General features: G+C 42.8%; 2 protein-coding genes across 7 annotated transcripts in view; both read left to right on the top strand.

Annotated features, from left to right (window-relative positions):
- LOC124011908 (ubiquitin carboxyl-terminal hydrolase 28-like) overlaps positions 1–11,368 on the top strand; it is a 31,479-nt gene extending 20,111 nt beyond the window's left edge. For 4 of the 5 annotated variants that reach the window (XM_046325242.1, XM_046325241.1, XM_046325240.1 and 1 more), the window contains exons 19-26: positions 2,112–2,420; positions 2,724–2,819; positions 4,544–4,722; positions 4,952–5,030; positions 6,821–6,900; positions 7,040–7,163; positions 7,927–8,125; positions 10,652–11,368. In XM_046325242.1, coding sequence (XP_046181198.1) covers positions 2,112–2,420; positions 2,724–2,819; positions 4,544–4,722; positions 4,952–5,030; positions 6,821–6,900; positions 7,040–7,163; positions 7,927–8,125; positions 10,652–10,827 — 1,242 coding nt within the window. In that variant the 3' untranslated portion in view covers positions 10,828–11,368. The remainder of the gene's footprint in view (positions 1–2,111; positions 2,421–2,723; positions 2,820–4,543; positions 4,723–4,951; positions 5,031–6,820; positions 6,901–7,039; positions 7,164–7,926; positions 8,126–10,651) is intronic. The other variant, XM_046325239.1, reaches the window with a different exon arrangement.
- A 41-nt stretch (positions 11,369–11,409) lies between these two features.
- LOC124011962 (G protein-activated inward rectifier potassium channel 3-like) lies at positions 11,410–15,813 on the top strand. Of its 2 annotated transcripts, XM_046325252.1 has the most exons (4): positions 11,410–11,927; positions 13,088–13,344; positions 13,510–14,710; positions 14,891–15,813. In XM_046325252.1, the coding sequence occupies exons 2-4, from the start codon at positions 13,165–13,167 to the stop codon at positions 15,082–15,084; spliced, it is 1,575 nt and encodes a 524-aa protein (XP_046181208.1). In that variant the 5' UTR covers positions 11,410–11,927; positions 13,088–13,164; the 3' UTR covers positions 15,085–15,813. The 2 variants fall into 2 exon arrangements, with proteins under 2 accessions (XP_046181208.1, XP_046181215.1); XM_046325259.1 differs by lacking the exon at positions 13,088–13,344 and having other exon boundaries at positions 11,493–11,927.
- The last annotated feature ends 89 nt before the right edge of the window (positions 15,814–15,902 follow it).

Genomic DNA, 15,902 nt, shown 5'->3' with positions numbered 1-15,902 from the left:
AAAGAGGGGTCTGGGGTTGTCATATGAGCACCCTTTAAATAAATGTAATATACTCTATCTAGGCCACATACACAAATATACCTAGGCCTATATCTCTTACTTCCCTGTTGCATAGTGATAGCTGCTGCTACTGGATGTTTTGGGTGTGATATTAGGGTGACCCATGGGTTCAGTGTGAGATAAACAACATATAAAAAATAAAAGGGTAGGCCTCCTGAGTGGAGCAGTGGTCTAAGACACTGCATCACAGTTGCTACAGTAGCTGTGTTACTAGAGATCCTGGTTCGAGTCCAGGTTCTGTCGCACCCGGCCGCGACCGCGTTACCCATGGGGCGACGCACAATTGGCCCAACATCGTCCGGGTTAGGGGAGGGTTAGGGATGTCCTTGTCCCATTGCGCTCTAGCGACTCCTTTGGCGGACGGTGCGCATGCACGCTGACACGGTAACCAGGTGTTCAGTGTTTCCTCCGACACATTGTGTCCCGGCTGACTTCCGGCTTAAGCAGGCATTCTGTCAAGAAGCAGTGTGGCTTGGTTGGGGTGTGTTTCGGGGGACGCACGGCTCTCGATCTTCGCTTCTCCTGAGTCCATAAGGGAGTTGCAGCGAAGAGACAAAACTGTAATTACCACTTGGATACCACGAAATTGCAGGAAAAGGGGTAAAAGGAAAAAAGAAAAGGCAGTGTTATTCATTTGTCTTTATTTTAGACAGTGGCTATGTGTAGTCCAAAGGCAGCTGTGTTTACCACTCGGCTAACCTCCTGCAATCTCGTCTGAGTTTTAACCAAGTCTTTTGTGATATTTTACGTGTGAGCTTAATTTCTGTTTCAATATGTCATTTCATACTAGTTGTGTTTGGACAAAGCTACTCTTGTTAATATACTAGTAATTTTGGGGTATTTAAAAAAAACTATTTCGCCAAAGCCCCTTTCCCCACATACCACACCTCCCTCCCTGGAGGCGATAAGGCCCTAACAGCCAGTCACTGGACACCCTCCCCCCACCATCCCAGCATCATTCCGCATAGTCAGTCCTCAGCTAACTGGTTTATCACTGGGGGATATTGGGGTGACTCTGTCAAGAGGTTCAGGAGCTGTGACAGGCCTGGTTTTAAATAGAACATGAGCTTTTTATATCCCTTACTGTACTTTACGGTTGGTTAGTTGGAGAGTTCTGGTGTGTTCCAGCGACAAGTTGTAGGTCAGTTGCTTGCAGGAACTGATGCTCTTTTTCAGGCCTGTGTAATGTTTTGACAATGCGTCTGTGAATGCTGATGATGTGGCTTTTGAAAACATTGAGTGATGACAGAATTTTGTGAATGTGCATGAAACGTAGGCATATTACCTGTTGACAAGGATCCGTTGTGATATATGAGTTACTCTTTGTCAGTCTGATAGTAGTATCAGTAGTATCTGACTGTTAACTCTAGATTTGACATGCCTTACGCTTCATTTAACAGTAATCGGGTTTGTGTCACATATTCCATTGCTTGCTGGACAGAATACCCTGCCTGGGGAAACAACCAACTTTAATCATAAATGGTGTACATACGACCTCTAGTGGTCAATGCATATAGTCCTGAATGAATCCCAATGTAGTGAATTGTTTTGTTTGTGGACCTTGCACAGTAAATGTACATTTTACAACTCAGTTTATCAATCGAAAGGATCCAGTTAGAAAAATGATTATATTTTATTTCAATGATATATGCTGTCATTAAGAGTGTGCTACGCTGCCATCAAGGCAAAGGGTGGCTACTTTGAAGAATCTCAAATATATTTTTGGGGGGATTTGTTAACACTTTTGTGGTTACTACATGTTTCCATATGTGTTATTTCATAGTTATGATGTCTTTACTATTATTCTACTGTACAATGTAGAAAATAGTACAAATAAAGAAAACCCCATGAATGAGTTGGTGTTCTAAAACTTTTGACTGGTTGTGTGTGTGTGTTTCTAGCTTTATTAACAAAAAAAATGCCCTTTCTATGCCTGTGATATGTGGTTATCCCACCTAGCTATCTTAAGATGAATGCACTAACTGGAAGATGCTCTGGATAAGAGCGTCTGCTAAATGACTAAAACATTAATGTCAACTTAATATCCCCAGCAGCTCCCCGCACCTCAGTCTCTGAGCCCTGCAGCAGAGATGAGTGGCCAGGCCCAGACTGCAGCTGTGACCCCTGACCCCTCCACAGACGTCACCACTGAGACAGACAGCGAGACTGGGTTCAGAGAGGCAGTGGCGGAAGCTGCAGCAGCGCCTGACACCCAGGCAGATGGCGAGGATGATCAGGATGCCCCGGTGGCGACCAGAAGCAGGCAGCAGCAGCAACCAGAGAATGTGGTGTCGGAGGTGGAGATCCCCAACGTGGGCAGGATCCTGGTCCGGGCCGACACTGACGGCTACAATGAAGAGGTAGAGAGCCGCTACTTAACTAACTTTATTTAACTTACATGAATAAATACAAATTAATAATAATAAATTGACAGCGTGCTGTTCCATATTACATGGACTTCTATTGGTTTTTGGTTAGAAAATCGTTTAGATACTTATTGGGCAATAACACTCTTTGGTTGTTGCCTTAAATATTACTATTATAGCTTGCATCTATTCAATGAATGGAGACAGCATAAATGGATCGCTGAAAGGTGCGTTTCTGCTATAGGAGTTTGTGTGTGGACTTGCTCTAATTCTTTGTCCTTCTCTGTGGTGTTTAAGATGATGCTAACTCCAGCCATGCAAGGCATCATTATGGCCATAGCCAAAGCCAGACAGGTGTTCGACAAGGACGGCCCTGAGGCTGGCCTCATCAAGGTAAAGTAGGCTGTATCCTTAGTACTCGCTCATTATAATTTCGCTAGTCTATGTCCTTCCACAATGTTATACTTGTAAACATGTAGTCTTTCTCCTCTTGTTGAGGTATATGCACATACATAAAGGGGAGAGGTAGAGTCTTGGCAGACTTGCGCCATAGGCATTGTTTTCCATAACCGCTCACTCTCAGCCGGCTACTTTTTTTCACTTCATAACTTAACTAGGCTTCTTTTAAGTTAAAAGTTTAAATTCACTAGTCTGTATAGCCCTCTCCCTCTAGAAGGAAAGATATGCATTTTCTAGTGATCTATTGAGTCACCCAGGTCATAGACTGTTCTCTCTGCTACCGCACGGGAAATGGTACCGGAGCGCCAAGTCTAGGACCAAAAGGCTCCTTAACAGCTTCTACCCCCAAGCCATAAGACTGATGAACAATTAATTAAATGGCCACCAGGACTGTAACCCTACCAACTGTGTGACTCAAACATTCTGCCCCTTCCCCTGACAATCCCACCCACAGTGATTGATTGATTGACAGGTCAAACTGTTAAAGGGATAGTTCACCCATTACAAAATTACACATTGGTTTCCTTTCCCTAAGTGTCCACAGCATCAGAGCCAATAAAATACATAATTTGAAGAACAAACATCATTGTGGCAATTCATATCTTGCAGTAAAGCTGTCAATCTCAAGAGAAGACCGGTTTAATGTTAAAGGGTATCTAACTTTGAAAATGGTCCTGATTATATAGGCCTAGGCCTAGACGATATCCACAACAAGTAGCAACACACTGAATTCATATATTTGAAGTAATTTTTATTGTAAAGTCATGTCTTTCTATTCAGTAGCACAACTCATTTTACCAATCTGGGAGGTAAGGTTGTTAAAGTAAATTCATGGGTGGCGTGCTCCCCCGGACTCCACCTGCCTGGAATTCCCTGGAATTCCCATGTACTTATTAAAAACACTTGTTATAAAAAGTGTACTGTTGGGACCTCACACTCCAATCAAGGAGGATGAAATTAAGATATCATTCACTCTTGTACAGTTTTTGTTATTTGTACCACACACCTCAGAATCTGATAAAGAGCACACAGATACACATACTTACTGTCAAGAGAATTTTGTTCTCATGTTCATAAACCAATTAAATTAAAATACTCTGTCTGCTACTAAGAATTTGTAAGGTTCTTATTAAAATGAAACAGACAGAGGCCCGGCTACAATTGTCAGGAATGTTTATTTAGAGAGCTCTCCCTATCATTTCCGGTACATTGGTCTATATACCTCACATTTCATCATAAATGTCCCTCCTCCTCACAGATACAATGGCAACATAGTTCACAAGTCTTCTCACATTGTCTGCCACCTGTTAAACAATCTACTACAAGCCCAAGGTCTCTCCCCTCCTTGGGTGGGGACAGAATGTCCTGTAAGGAACACAGTATTCCAGCCTGTCTGACGATAGCTCCATTTTGTTTCTCACTTACACCCTGCTTACATACTAAAAAGGAACAGAAAGTCCTTGTTCTAATTTAAAACTAAAACTACACACATTAGATTTAGTTTTATGATTCTAATGAGTTTCATACAATCATACAGTGACAGGGTAGTATTCTGTTAGTTTAAGGTTTATGTTAAATGTATACATCATTTAGTCATTATTCATAAAGTCCATAACACTTACACACACCTCTAACATCCCTCACACCCCTCTCACCAGGCGTTCCAGGAGGAGTACTCCCGCCTGTTTGAGTTGTCTCAGGAGGAGACCACTCCCCAGCAGGACCCGCGCCTGCACCATGCCCTGGTCTACTTCTTCCAGAACCAGGCGCCCAGTCGTGTCATCGAGAGGACCCTGCTGGAGGGCTTCACCGACCGCAACCTCAGCTTCGACGACAGGTCAGTCAGCACAACTTTCTGACATACATTGAAATGTATAATTAAAAACTTCAAATATGTTCATGTATTGTCATTTCATTGTAAATGTACTTGCTGCTTTTCTTACAATAATTTGTTGTATAATTAAAAATAATTGTTCATCAACATTGTCATCAAGTTGACAGTATTATTCATAGGTGTATTGCTGTGGAGCAAATCATCCCTTCCTGTGTCATCACTTCCTGTGTAGGTCCATTAGTATCATGAGAGAAGCCCGCACCAAACTACGCCTCATCAAGCCAGAGGATATGGATATGGAGGAATATATGGTATGTGTCAATAGTTATGTTTCCCTTAGCCAATCCAGAATCAACCGACAGCCGCATAGCTAAGATAGCTTATACTGAAGGTTGATCTGATGGTCTAATGCAAGCATAGTAAACTTATTTTCAACCAAAATTTTACTGCCAATCCTTTCTTTATTCTCGATTTGGAAGGCACCTGTGTCTTCTAAATGCCTGTTTCCAGTTGCAGGTGGAACTCTGATAACAACACTCTTAGAAATAAGGGTTCCAGAACAGTTCTTTGGCTGTCACCATAGGAGAACCCTTTTTGGTTCCATGCAGAACCCTTTTGGATTCCATGTAGAATCCTCTATAGAAAAGGCTCTGCATGGAACCCAAAAGGGTTCTCCCTGGAACCAAAAGGGTTCTTCAAATGGTTCTCCCATGGAGACAAAGAACCCTTTTAGGTTCTATATAGCAGCTTTTCTTCTAAGAGTGTAGAGGAATATATATTGTACCAAGTGAGAAATGCCTCTGGCATGTGTGTAGATCTTTGTTTGCGTTGTTGGAATCGCACTGTGTGGCGCGCTGTCATCTTCTATGACTACTTTCAGCAAAGATAATGGGAAATGTCGGTCAGCTAAAATGGCGAAGGAACTCCTCACTCTGTGCAAAAAGTGGATATAATATTTTTTAAATCTGGTTATTGGAGTTCATAATTATTTGCCAATTGGCAGCCAGGCACCGATCATGTCACCATCATACAAACTTTTACTCACAAAAAAATAGTTGGATGGATACATGGTTACAGAGTATGAATGATCATTACCTCTAAACTCTGCTTTTCCACCATTTTGGCATCACTGACAAGCAGTTTGCTCCACCAATCATAAAGAATCCAAGACAATCAGTGATTAATGGTGCCCTTGTGTCATTTCACATAAGGACAATTTGAGCAAAACTTAATAAAATGCTTATTTATATTGAACACACATATAAACGTAACATGTAAAGTGTTGGTGCCATATTTCATAAGCTGAAATAAACGATTCCAGAAATTGTCCATATGCACAAAAAGCTTATTTCTCTCAAATGTTGAGCGCAAATGTGTTTAGATCACAGTAAGTGAGCATTTCTCCTTTGCCAAGATAATCCATCCACCTAACAGGTGTGGCATATCAAGAAGCTAATTAAACAGCATTGTGCTGGGAAAAATAAAAGGCCACTCTAAAATGTGTAATTTTGTCACACAACACAATACCACAGATGTGATGCTGACTGCAGGAATATCCACCAGAGCTGTTGCCAGATAATTTATTAATTTCTCTACCATAAGCCACCTCCAATGTCATTTTAGAGAATTTGGCAGTACTTCCAACTGGCTTCACAACCACAGACCACTTGTAACCACACCAGCCCAGGTCCTCCACATCCGGCTTCTTCACCTGTGGGATCATCTGAGGGGGTGCTGAGGCATATTTCTGTCTGTCATAAAGCCCTTTTGTGTGGAAAACCTCATTCTGATTGGCTGGGCCTAGCTCCCCAGTGTGTGGTCCTATGCCCTCCCAGGCCCACCCGTGGCTGCACCCCTGCCCAGTCATGTGAAATCCATAGATTAGGGACTAATTCATTTGTTTAATTTGACCGATTTTCCTTTTATGAACTGTAACTCTCAGTAAAATCGTTGAATTTTTTTGCATTACACAAGCATTGATGACTGATGGAAGGAGCCAGGTACTGTATATTATCTACACCAAAACTCTAGGTAGACATTTTTTTCCATTGGAAACCAGCCCAAACTTGAATTGAATGTGTCTGTGTGCTCTTCTCCTCAGCAATGGCATGACGACTACAGCCTATTCCGGACAGTGTTTGTCTACCTGCTGACGGGCCTGGAACAGTACCAGCATGGAAAGTAAGTGTTGTCATGGCAACTGGGGCTCTACCCCTACGTGATCAGCCTATATGGTGGTTTGAGTGAGTGGGATGACTGTATTAAGTGATGTCATCAGTGGGCTGACGTGTCATGACGTAATATCATTGTGTTCCACCAGGGTGCGCGAGGCGCTGAATTACCTCAACCATGCCTACAAAGACAACGCCATGCTGCTGAGGAGAGGGGAGAAGAGAGGGATGGAGCAGTCCCTTATTGCATTTTACAGAAGGAGGTGTCTCAAAGTGAGTGCTACTGATGATACAGATGCTCAAGTTTAAAAAAGATTTTGGACATGAGACTGATGTTGTCAGTTGGGAATATAGAATTAAAGGTATATTAAATGTTAATAATATAGGGAATAATAAGCTAAACTTCAGTGTGAGTAAAAAAAAATCATATGGCCGGAGTTAAATAGCCCTGCTATATAGTATAATAAAACTTTATGTGTGTATAGACTACTTATCTCTAGACTAATAATTCACATTTCCTGTTCTGCAGGGTTATTTCCCTTCTGTATGCAGATGACACCATCATCTATAGCACTGCTCCTACACTACTAGATGAGGCATTTCTCAAATTGCAGGAAGCGTTTGATGTCCAACATAATCTCTTTCAGCTCAAATTGATCTTAAATGCAGAGAACTAATGGTATTCTCCAGATCAAGAAAGCAACCCCCTTCTCTGCCTCAGTCACTTTGCAAAAAGAGCCAATCGAGGTGGTGTCATCATATAAGTACTTGGGATTTCACCTTGATGAAGCTCTGTATTTTAAGCCCCACATTCAACAGCTCACTGAAAATGTTGCAGTTATTTAGGAACAAGTCTTGTTTTTCATTTCAAGCTAGAAAAGACCTAGTTGCAGCCACTTTTTTGTGTTTGTTATGAGGTTAATTTGTACATGAATTCCCTAGGATCTTAACCGGAAAACACAAACTATCTAAAGAGACTCCATAGTGACACTGCACCTGCATATTCCCTGTTCTCCCCCTTCTGCCCCCTTCATAGGAGATGAATGACAACGCGGCCACCCTGTTCAGGAGCGGCGAGGTGAGCGACGTGGAGGAGGGCATGATCATCATGAACGAGGCGGTCATCCCCTGCATGCACCTGATGAGCCGGCCGGACATGGTCAGCCAGGAAGACCTGGACACCATGGAGGCTGTCCGCAACCACTGGTGCTCCTACCTGGGAGTAGACCTGGATGGTGAGGACAGGTGGAGGGGAAGAGGTTTTTACTGGGATTTATCCAAGCTGTGTTAAATATACACTATATATACACAAAGGTATGTGGACATCCCTTCAAATTAGTGGATTTGGCTATTTCAGCCACACTCGTTGCTGACAGGTGTATAAAATTGAGCACAACGCCATGCAATCTCCCTATACAACCCTTGGCAGTAGAATGGCCTTACTGAAGAGCTCAATGACTTTCAACGTGGCACCATCAAAGGATGCCACCTCTCCAACAAGTAATTTTGTCACATTTCTGCCCTGATAGAGCTGCCCCAGTCAACTGTAAGTGCTGTTATTGTGAAATGGAAACGTCTAGGAGCAGTCTCAAAGTGGTAGGCCACACAATGGCAAGCGTCGGCAGGAGTGGTGTTAAAGCTTGCCACCATTGGACTCTGGTGTAGTGGAAACATGTTCTCTGGAGTGATGAATCACGCTTCACAATCGGGCAGTCCGACAGATGAATCTGGGTTTCACGAATGCCAGGAGAACTCTAGCTGCCCCAATGCATAGTGCCAGTTTGGTGGTGGAAGAATAATGGTCTGGACCTGTTTTTGATGGTTCGGGCTAGGCCCCTTAGTTCCAGTGAAGGGAACTCTTAACACTATTGCATACAATGACATTCTAGACGATTCTGTGCTTCCAACTTTATGGCAACAGTTTGGTGAATGCCCTTGCCTGTTTCAGCATGCCAATGCCCCCGTGCACAATGAGGTCCATACAGAATTAGTTTTTTGAGATCGGTGTGGAAGAACTTGACTGGCCTGCACAGATCCCTGACATCAACCCATGTCTTAGCATGTACGGTTGAAGTCGGAAGTTTACATACACTTAGGTTGGAGTCATTAAAAGTAGCTTTCAACCACTCCACAAATGTCTTGTTAACAAACTATAGTTTTGTCAAGTTGGTTAGGACATCTACTTTGTGCATGACACAAGTAATTTTTCCAACAATTGTTTAGACAGATTATTTCAGTGATAATTCACTGTATCACAATTCCAGTGGGTCAGAAGTTTACATACACTAAGTTGACTGTGCCTTTAAACAGCTTGGAAAATTCCAGAAAAGTATGTAATGGCTTTAGAAGCTTCTGATAAGCTAATTGACATAATTTGAGTCAATTGGAGATGTACCTGTGGATGTATTTCAAGACCTATCTTCAAACTCAGTGCCTCTTTGCTTGACATCATGGGAAAATCAAAAGAAATCAGCCAAGACCTCAGAACAATAATTGTAGACCTCCACAAGTCTGGCTCATCCTTGGGTGCAATTTCCAAACGCCTGAAGGTACCACGTTCATCTGTACAAACAATAGTATGCAAGTATAAACACCATGGGACCACACAGTCATCATACCGCTCAGGAAGGAGACACGTTCTCCTAGAGATTAATGTACTTTGGTGCAAAAAGTGCAAATCAATCCCAGAACAACAGCAAAGGACCTTGTGATGCTGGAGGAAACACAAAGGTATACATTTCCATAGTAAAACAAGTCCTATATGGACATAACCTGAAAGGAAGCTCAGCAAACCACCATAAAAAAGCCAAACTACAGTTTGCAACTGCACGTGGGGACAAAGATCGTACTTTAAAAAAAAATGTCCTCTGGTCTGATGAAACAAAAATAGAACTGTTTGGCCATAATGACGTCGTTGTGTTTTGGAGGAAAAAAGGGGAGGCTTACAAGCCAATGAACACCATCCCAACTGTGAAGCAAGGTGGTGACAGCATGTTGTGGGGGTGCTTTGCTGCAGGAGAGACTGGTGCACTTCACAAAATTGATGGCTTCATGAGTAAAGAAAATGATGTGGATATATTGAAACAACATCAAGACATCAGTCAGGAAGTTAAAGCTTGGTCGCAAAACAGGTCTTCCAAATAGACAATGACCCCAAGCATACTTCCAAAGTTGAGGCAACATGGCTTAAGGACAACAAAGTCAAGGTATTGGATTGACCATCACAAAGCCCTGACCTCAATCCAATAGAAAATTTGTGAGCAGAACTGAAAAGCGGGTGCGAGCAAGGGTGCCTAAACCTGACTCAGATACGCCAGCTCTGTCAAGAGGAATGTGCCTAAATTCACCCAACTTATTGTGGGAATCTTGTGGAAGGCTACCCAAAACGTTTGACCCAAGTTAAACAATTTAAAGGCAATACAAATACTAATTGAGTATGTAAACTTCTGCCCCACTGGGAATGTCATGAAAGAAATAAAAGCTGAAATATATAATTCTCTCTACTACTATTATTCCGACATTTCACATTCTTAAAATCATGTGGTGATCCTAACTGACCTAAGACAGTAAATTGTTAATAGGATGAAATGTCAGGAATTGTGAACTGAGGTTAATGTATTTGCCTAAGGTGTATGTAAACTTTCGACTTCAACTGTATAATGTATTATTATAAGGCTTATAATAGCGTGTCTCTGTAGCACATTTTCCTCTCTAAGTTCTAAGTTTTTCTCTACCCTCTCACCCCTTCCACTCCTTTTCAGACTCCCTACAGGAGAAGCTGGGTGAGTTTCTGCCCAGGGTTCTGGACTGCTCAACAGAGATGGTGGTTCTAAAAGATCCACCAACAGTGCGTTCCAAAGTGCCCCACGACCTGTGCAGCCGCCTGGCCGCCATCATGGAGTCTATCACCAACACCTCTGTGGTCGCCGTCAAGTAAGGCCAAGGGGTCAGAGGTCAGCTTCTGAGAATAAGTGTCAGGGCCCGTACGACAGCCGACGGCCGCTAACGTTTTTGTCCTGATGTAGAGTTGACAAAAACTGGATTTCTGCCTAGTATTGCAAAGCAGTTTTTTATATTACTTTTTAATGTGCTTTTACCACATTTTTCTAAGCTGGAAAATGTTGTAGATGCTGAGTGACTTGAGGCAGAGTTTATACGCTCATATGATACTCACAGAGACATCAAGGAGAGTTTGAGAGATTTCTTTATTATGCATTATTAAGGTATTAGTGCTTTGAACCTATGCAGGTGTGTTTTAAGAAAGTGAAAACACAAGAAAGAGTATTTTTATAGTTTCCTAGATATTTTACATTTATCATGATGAATTAGGATTGCTGTGAGCATAGAAATTCAGTTTCCTTTGTCCAAACCTATCTTGTTTTGTATTCTCTTGTTTATATATGTAATCCTTTCCTTCCACTCCTCTGATTTCCACTTGTTGAAACCTGTATTGACACTCAATAAACTTTAAAACTTTCTGTTCTTTCTGTTGTTCTTTTCTCTTTGCTTTGCTCTCTAATCTTATTTTGTGTCTTTCCCCCTTTTTCAATCTATATTTCTGATATATTATGCAAACCTTTTTTCAATCTATATTTCTGTCTTTCACCTTAGAACACCCCTTGTCTCTCTCTCACTCTCACTCTCTCTCACACACACACAGAGAGAGAGAGAAAACAATATTGATTGTCCAACGACCAACTTAACATTTCTGTACTGTGCATTGTGTTTGTTGTTTATTTGTCACTTCCCATGGTGCCATACTACTTCCTGCACAGCTCGCCAGCCCTGCTGACCCCGTGAGATTAACAGCTGACCTCCCTATGTGCGCAGAGGGGGGAGTGTGGGACAGCCCCCTCTGGTCCACAGCTGGACAGCAGGCATCCTGCCAGTTCGCCTTGACATCACTGGGAGAGAAACCACAGCACCAGCTTTACCACAAAAAGCCATCCCGCTTGTATTTGTTTTTGATAGCTGCTTGTTCTCTCTCCAGTGGAAGATGATCCCAAACTGAGAACAACTACTGGCATCTCTATTCAGGTATGGTTTAGTTTGTTGTCTTTCTTTTGGCAGTTAGTTATGATGACTCTCCTTAATGTACAGATATACATACCTCCATCCCTTACTTTCCCTCTCTGTTTGTGTTTGTATAGTTTCCCAGGTTGTTCTAGCACATTTCGTCTGGTGTTGGTCTGGTTATAAGGATGTTGTTTTAAGATTGCAACTGAAAAAAGCAATTGTTTTACAGTATTATGTCACTTTTAGGAATGGGCTAAACATCTCAGAATTGGTGAAGCCCATACGTAGAATGTATGCACACATGACTGTAAGTCGCTTTGGATAAAAGCGTCTGCTAAATGGCATATATTATTATTATATTATTATAAAGAAGATGTTGTTCAACATTAGCTGCACATCAAAAATGTAGCATCACAACTATTCTACAGATAAGGTGTAATGAGATCTCTAGTTTTTTCTGTACAGAAAAACATTCGGAGTGCAATTAGTACTGTTGATTACAATGCCTTGGGCGGTTCATGGTCTGCTGCACTCTGGAGTCAGTCGATATTGATGTGTTCCTGAAATCCTGCACGCAGCGCAGCACGTCTGCCGCTACGAGCTGTTTTGTCGGTCCAGTAGGGGAGAGAGTGAATGACAACACGAACAGAAACAGTGACAACAAGAAATCGAGATTTGCCCGGGTTTCTTTTGGCCACATCTGGGCAATTCTATTATCTAAGCCTTCGTAAGTAAGAGTAAAACCGTAATCTCCTCAAATCCATCACCATGCGCCTTGGTTGTTACCAGATTAATTTAGAGGATCAATCATAATCCCTATAGTTTAATTATATCCAGCAGAGACCGATGATATCACACAACGTAACTCAGATTGGTACGATTTGAAAGTTGTTGGGGGCAGGAGAGGGGGAGGAATGATGTAAGAATTTATCCTGAGGAGAGGGAACCATCTGTTGAAAGAACACCCTCAGTGTATCAGAGATCTGGCATACACCCACTGACCCACAGCTGGATTTAGCCTACTAACAATCCCTGAACTATGAAATATGACTGTCCATAATCAGAACATAAGGAGTTAAGTTCCACCATTATTGTGGAAGAGTTTCATTTAGTCTCTTTCCTCTGTAGTGGTGGTTGATAATTGTGTGGCAACTCTCAATCGGATTCTATTGCTTCAACAGGAATAAGAAATCAACTTTCTGGGCCCTCAGTAGTTCAACTGCCACACAGAGCACAGGAATCTACAGTAGTCTCGCTGATGGCTTTCACCATGATGTGCAGCAGGGTGACATTACACGAGCCCCATAACGGTGACTACAGGAGTCCTACGAGAATTGACCCCCGCCGGAACTCAATTCCACCAGCACAGACTCTCACAGCCAAACACCTCCCTAGACCACCCCCAGAATCAACATGCTTCACCCCATATCCAAAGAGGGTACCTATTGCAGAGAGTCAATTATGTTCGCTTGTGTTTTGGATTATTGTTCAGTGGGTTGTGTTGACACTGGATACTGTTTCCAGCACAAATACATTGTAGATCATGTATGTATGTAATGTAATGTATGAATCAGTCAATTAATTGTTCTAACATTTTTTTCAGGTTGCAGCAAAAACCAACATGGCTTTGACAATGCTCCACTCCACAAGGATCTCTCTCATCCCCAACTCAAATAACAACAACTATGACAACTTCCCAGGTCTCTCACCTCAGCCAGCCTCCTCTGCATCCCCCCAGCCACAGCCCCAGAGCCCAGGCCCCCATCAGGTTGTTGCAGGATTGATCAGCCAGGAGGTAGACACCTGCCAGTACATCATCCCAACTGAGGAGCCAGCCACTTCTCACTGCGGACGCCACCTCAAGCGTTTCAGCTCCAGGTGGTACTCAGGTGCTCCCTTTGGTGGCCCCTTTGGTAGCACCCGTAGCTCCGCCCATGGCACAAGTGGTGAGAACAAGCCACGCTGCAAACTCCTAGGTGACGAGAGGCCAAGTTATGGCACAGCCAACAAGCAGCGGCAGCGCTACGTCACCAAAGACGGGAAGTGTCGGGTCAACCTGGGCCCTATCGAGGACAAGAGCCGTTTCCTCTTGGACATCTTCACCACTCTGGTGGACTTGAAGTACCGTTGGTTCCTCTTTGTCTTCACCATGTGCTACGTTGTCACATGGGTGGCCTTTGCCGAGATCTACTTCCTAGATGCCTGGCTGCGGGATGACGTGGCCCACGTCCACGACCCTCAATGGCAGCCTTGCTTCGAGAATGTGGACAGTTTCATCTCTGCCCTGCTTCTGTCGGTGGAGAGCCAGAGGACCATTGGCTATGGCTCCAGATTGGTGACGGCCAACTGCATGGAGGGTGTGGTTCTCCTCATGGCCCAGTCGATCATTGGCTCCATCATCGATGCCCTCATGGTTGGCTGCATGTTCGTCAAGATCTCCCGGCCTCAGAAAAGGGCCCAGACTCTGATCTTCAGCAAGCACTGTGTCATATCGGAGCGTGACGAGAAACTCTGCCTCCTCTTCCGCATCGGAGACCTGAGGGCGAGTCACATGGTGGACGCCAAGATACGAGCCAAGTTGATAAAGTCTAGACAGACCAAGGAAGGGGAGTTCATACCACTGGAGCAGTCGGAGATAAACCTGGGCTACGATACCGGAGGAGACAGGCTCCTGTTGGTCGAGCCACAGACCATCACCCATGTCATCAACGAGAGCAGCCCCTTCTGGGAAATAGGGGCTGAGCGTCTGACAAGGGAGAGATTTGAGATCATCATCATTCTGGAGGGAATTGTGGAGGCGTCAGGTTGGTTGGCTTTGAATATTAGAAAGTGACCTCAAATTATATCTAAAATCATTAGAAAATAATGTAATGCCCTCATGTCTGTCACTGTAGCATAAGAGATAGATGTGTAAAGATTAAACGTCTCATAAATGCCTTGCTGTGCAAAATGTGGGAAAAAATGTAGTCTCTTCTGTGTTGTAGGTATGATATGCCAAGCCAGAACCTCCTACACTGAGGACGAGATTCTGTGGGGCCACCGATTTGAATCCTGCATGTCTCTGGAAAAGGGGTCTTATCGGGTGGACCGTGGTGCATTTGACAAAACCTTCACAGTACAAACCCCCACCCTTAGTGCTAAAGAGAAGAGTGATGAAAAAGAAGAGGTTCTCTTTTAGATAATAGAACTGTACTATTCACACTGAGCAAACAGCCCTTGTATTAAAATAATTTAAAGGCCAAGACTTCTTGTGAATGCCCTTCGTTCCCTCCCCTCCCTGAGACAAACGTTCCTGTTGTCTCTAATATTGTGGACAATCATTCTTCAAAAGAGTAAAACTTATACTTTAGCATGATAATCTTCACCCTCAACCAGAATTTGAACTGTGTTGACAGGGACGGCATTCATGTGGGTGATTTACACAGAAGTGTAGTAATGAGTATGCAGCCATGACTCCATGCTTTGTTAGATTACAATACTGTTTGTGTCTAGTTTATAGTTCATAATGGATAGTTGTAGTTCATTATGGATACATTTGTTAACTGCTACCTCCCAAATCATAGAAATATGGAGCCAATCATTATAGGTGTTGAAACTGCTTCCCTCTTGTTTTTGTCAGGATTTTTGTTGTTTTGAAGGTTAAATCTGTTGTCTGTTTTGAATCACAATGTCACATGTATTTCATAGTGATTGTGAATTCATGATGATGCAGTGATAAGGCCATAATGATTCAAACTGTGATACATTTGAATGATGTCAGTGTTGTTCAACTGTTATGTTTATTCTGTCCCTGATGTAAATGTATTACACATATCAGTCCTCTACAGTGCCTTGAAAAGTGTCCTCAACCAGAGTTTTCTAATATGGTTGCCTTTTGACATATTAAACTTGGATTTTATTCTTCTGACAAGTCATGACATTTGTCCCTCAAAAAGGGAATAATTATTTAATAATATGTTCCCCCTCATTCTATCCAAGAAAAAAAAGTGAAATACA

The sequence above is a fragment of the Oncorhynchus gorbuscha genome, linkage group LG02, assembly GCF_021184085.1.
Source record: "Oncorhynchus gorbuscha isolate QuinsamMale2020 ecotype Even-year linkage group LG02, OgorEven_v1.0, whole genome shotgun sequence".
In the NCBI taxonomy this organism is placed as follows: Eukaryota; Metazoa; Chordata; class Actinopteri; order Salmoniformes; family Salmonidae; genus Oncorhynchus; species Oncorhynchus gorbuscha.
The sequence above is the reverse complement of the archived record's forward strand: the minus strand, read 5'-3'. Positions and strand labels throughout refer to the sequence as shown.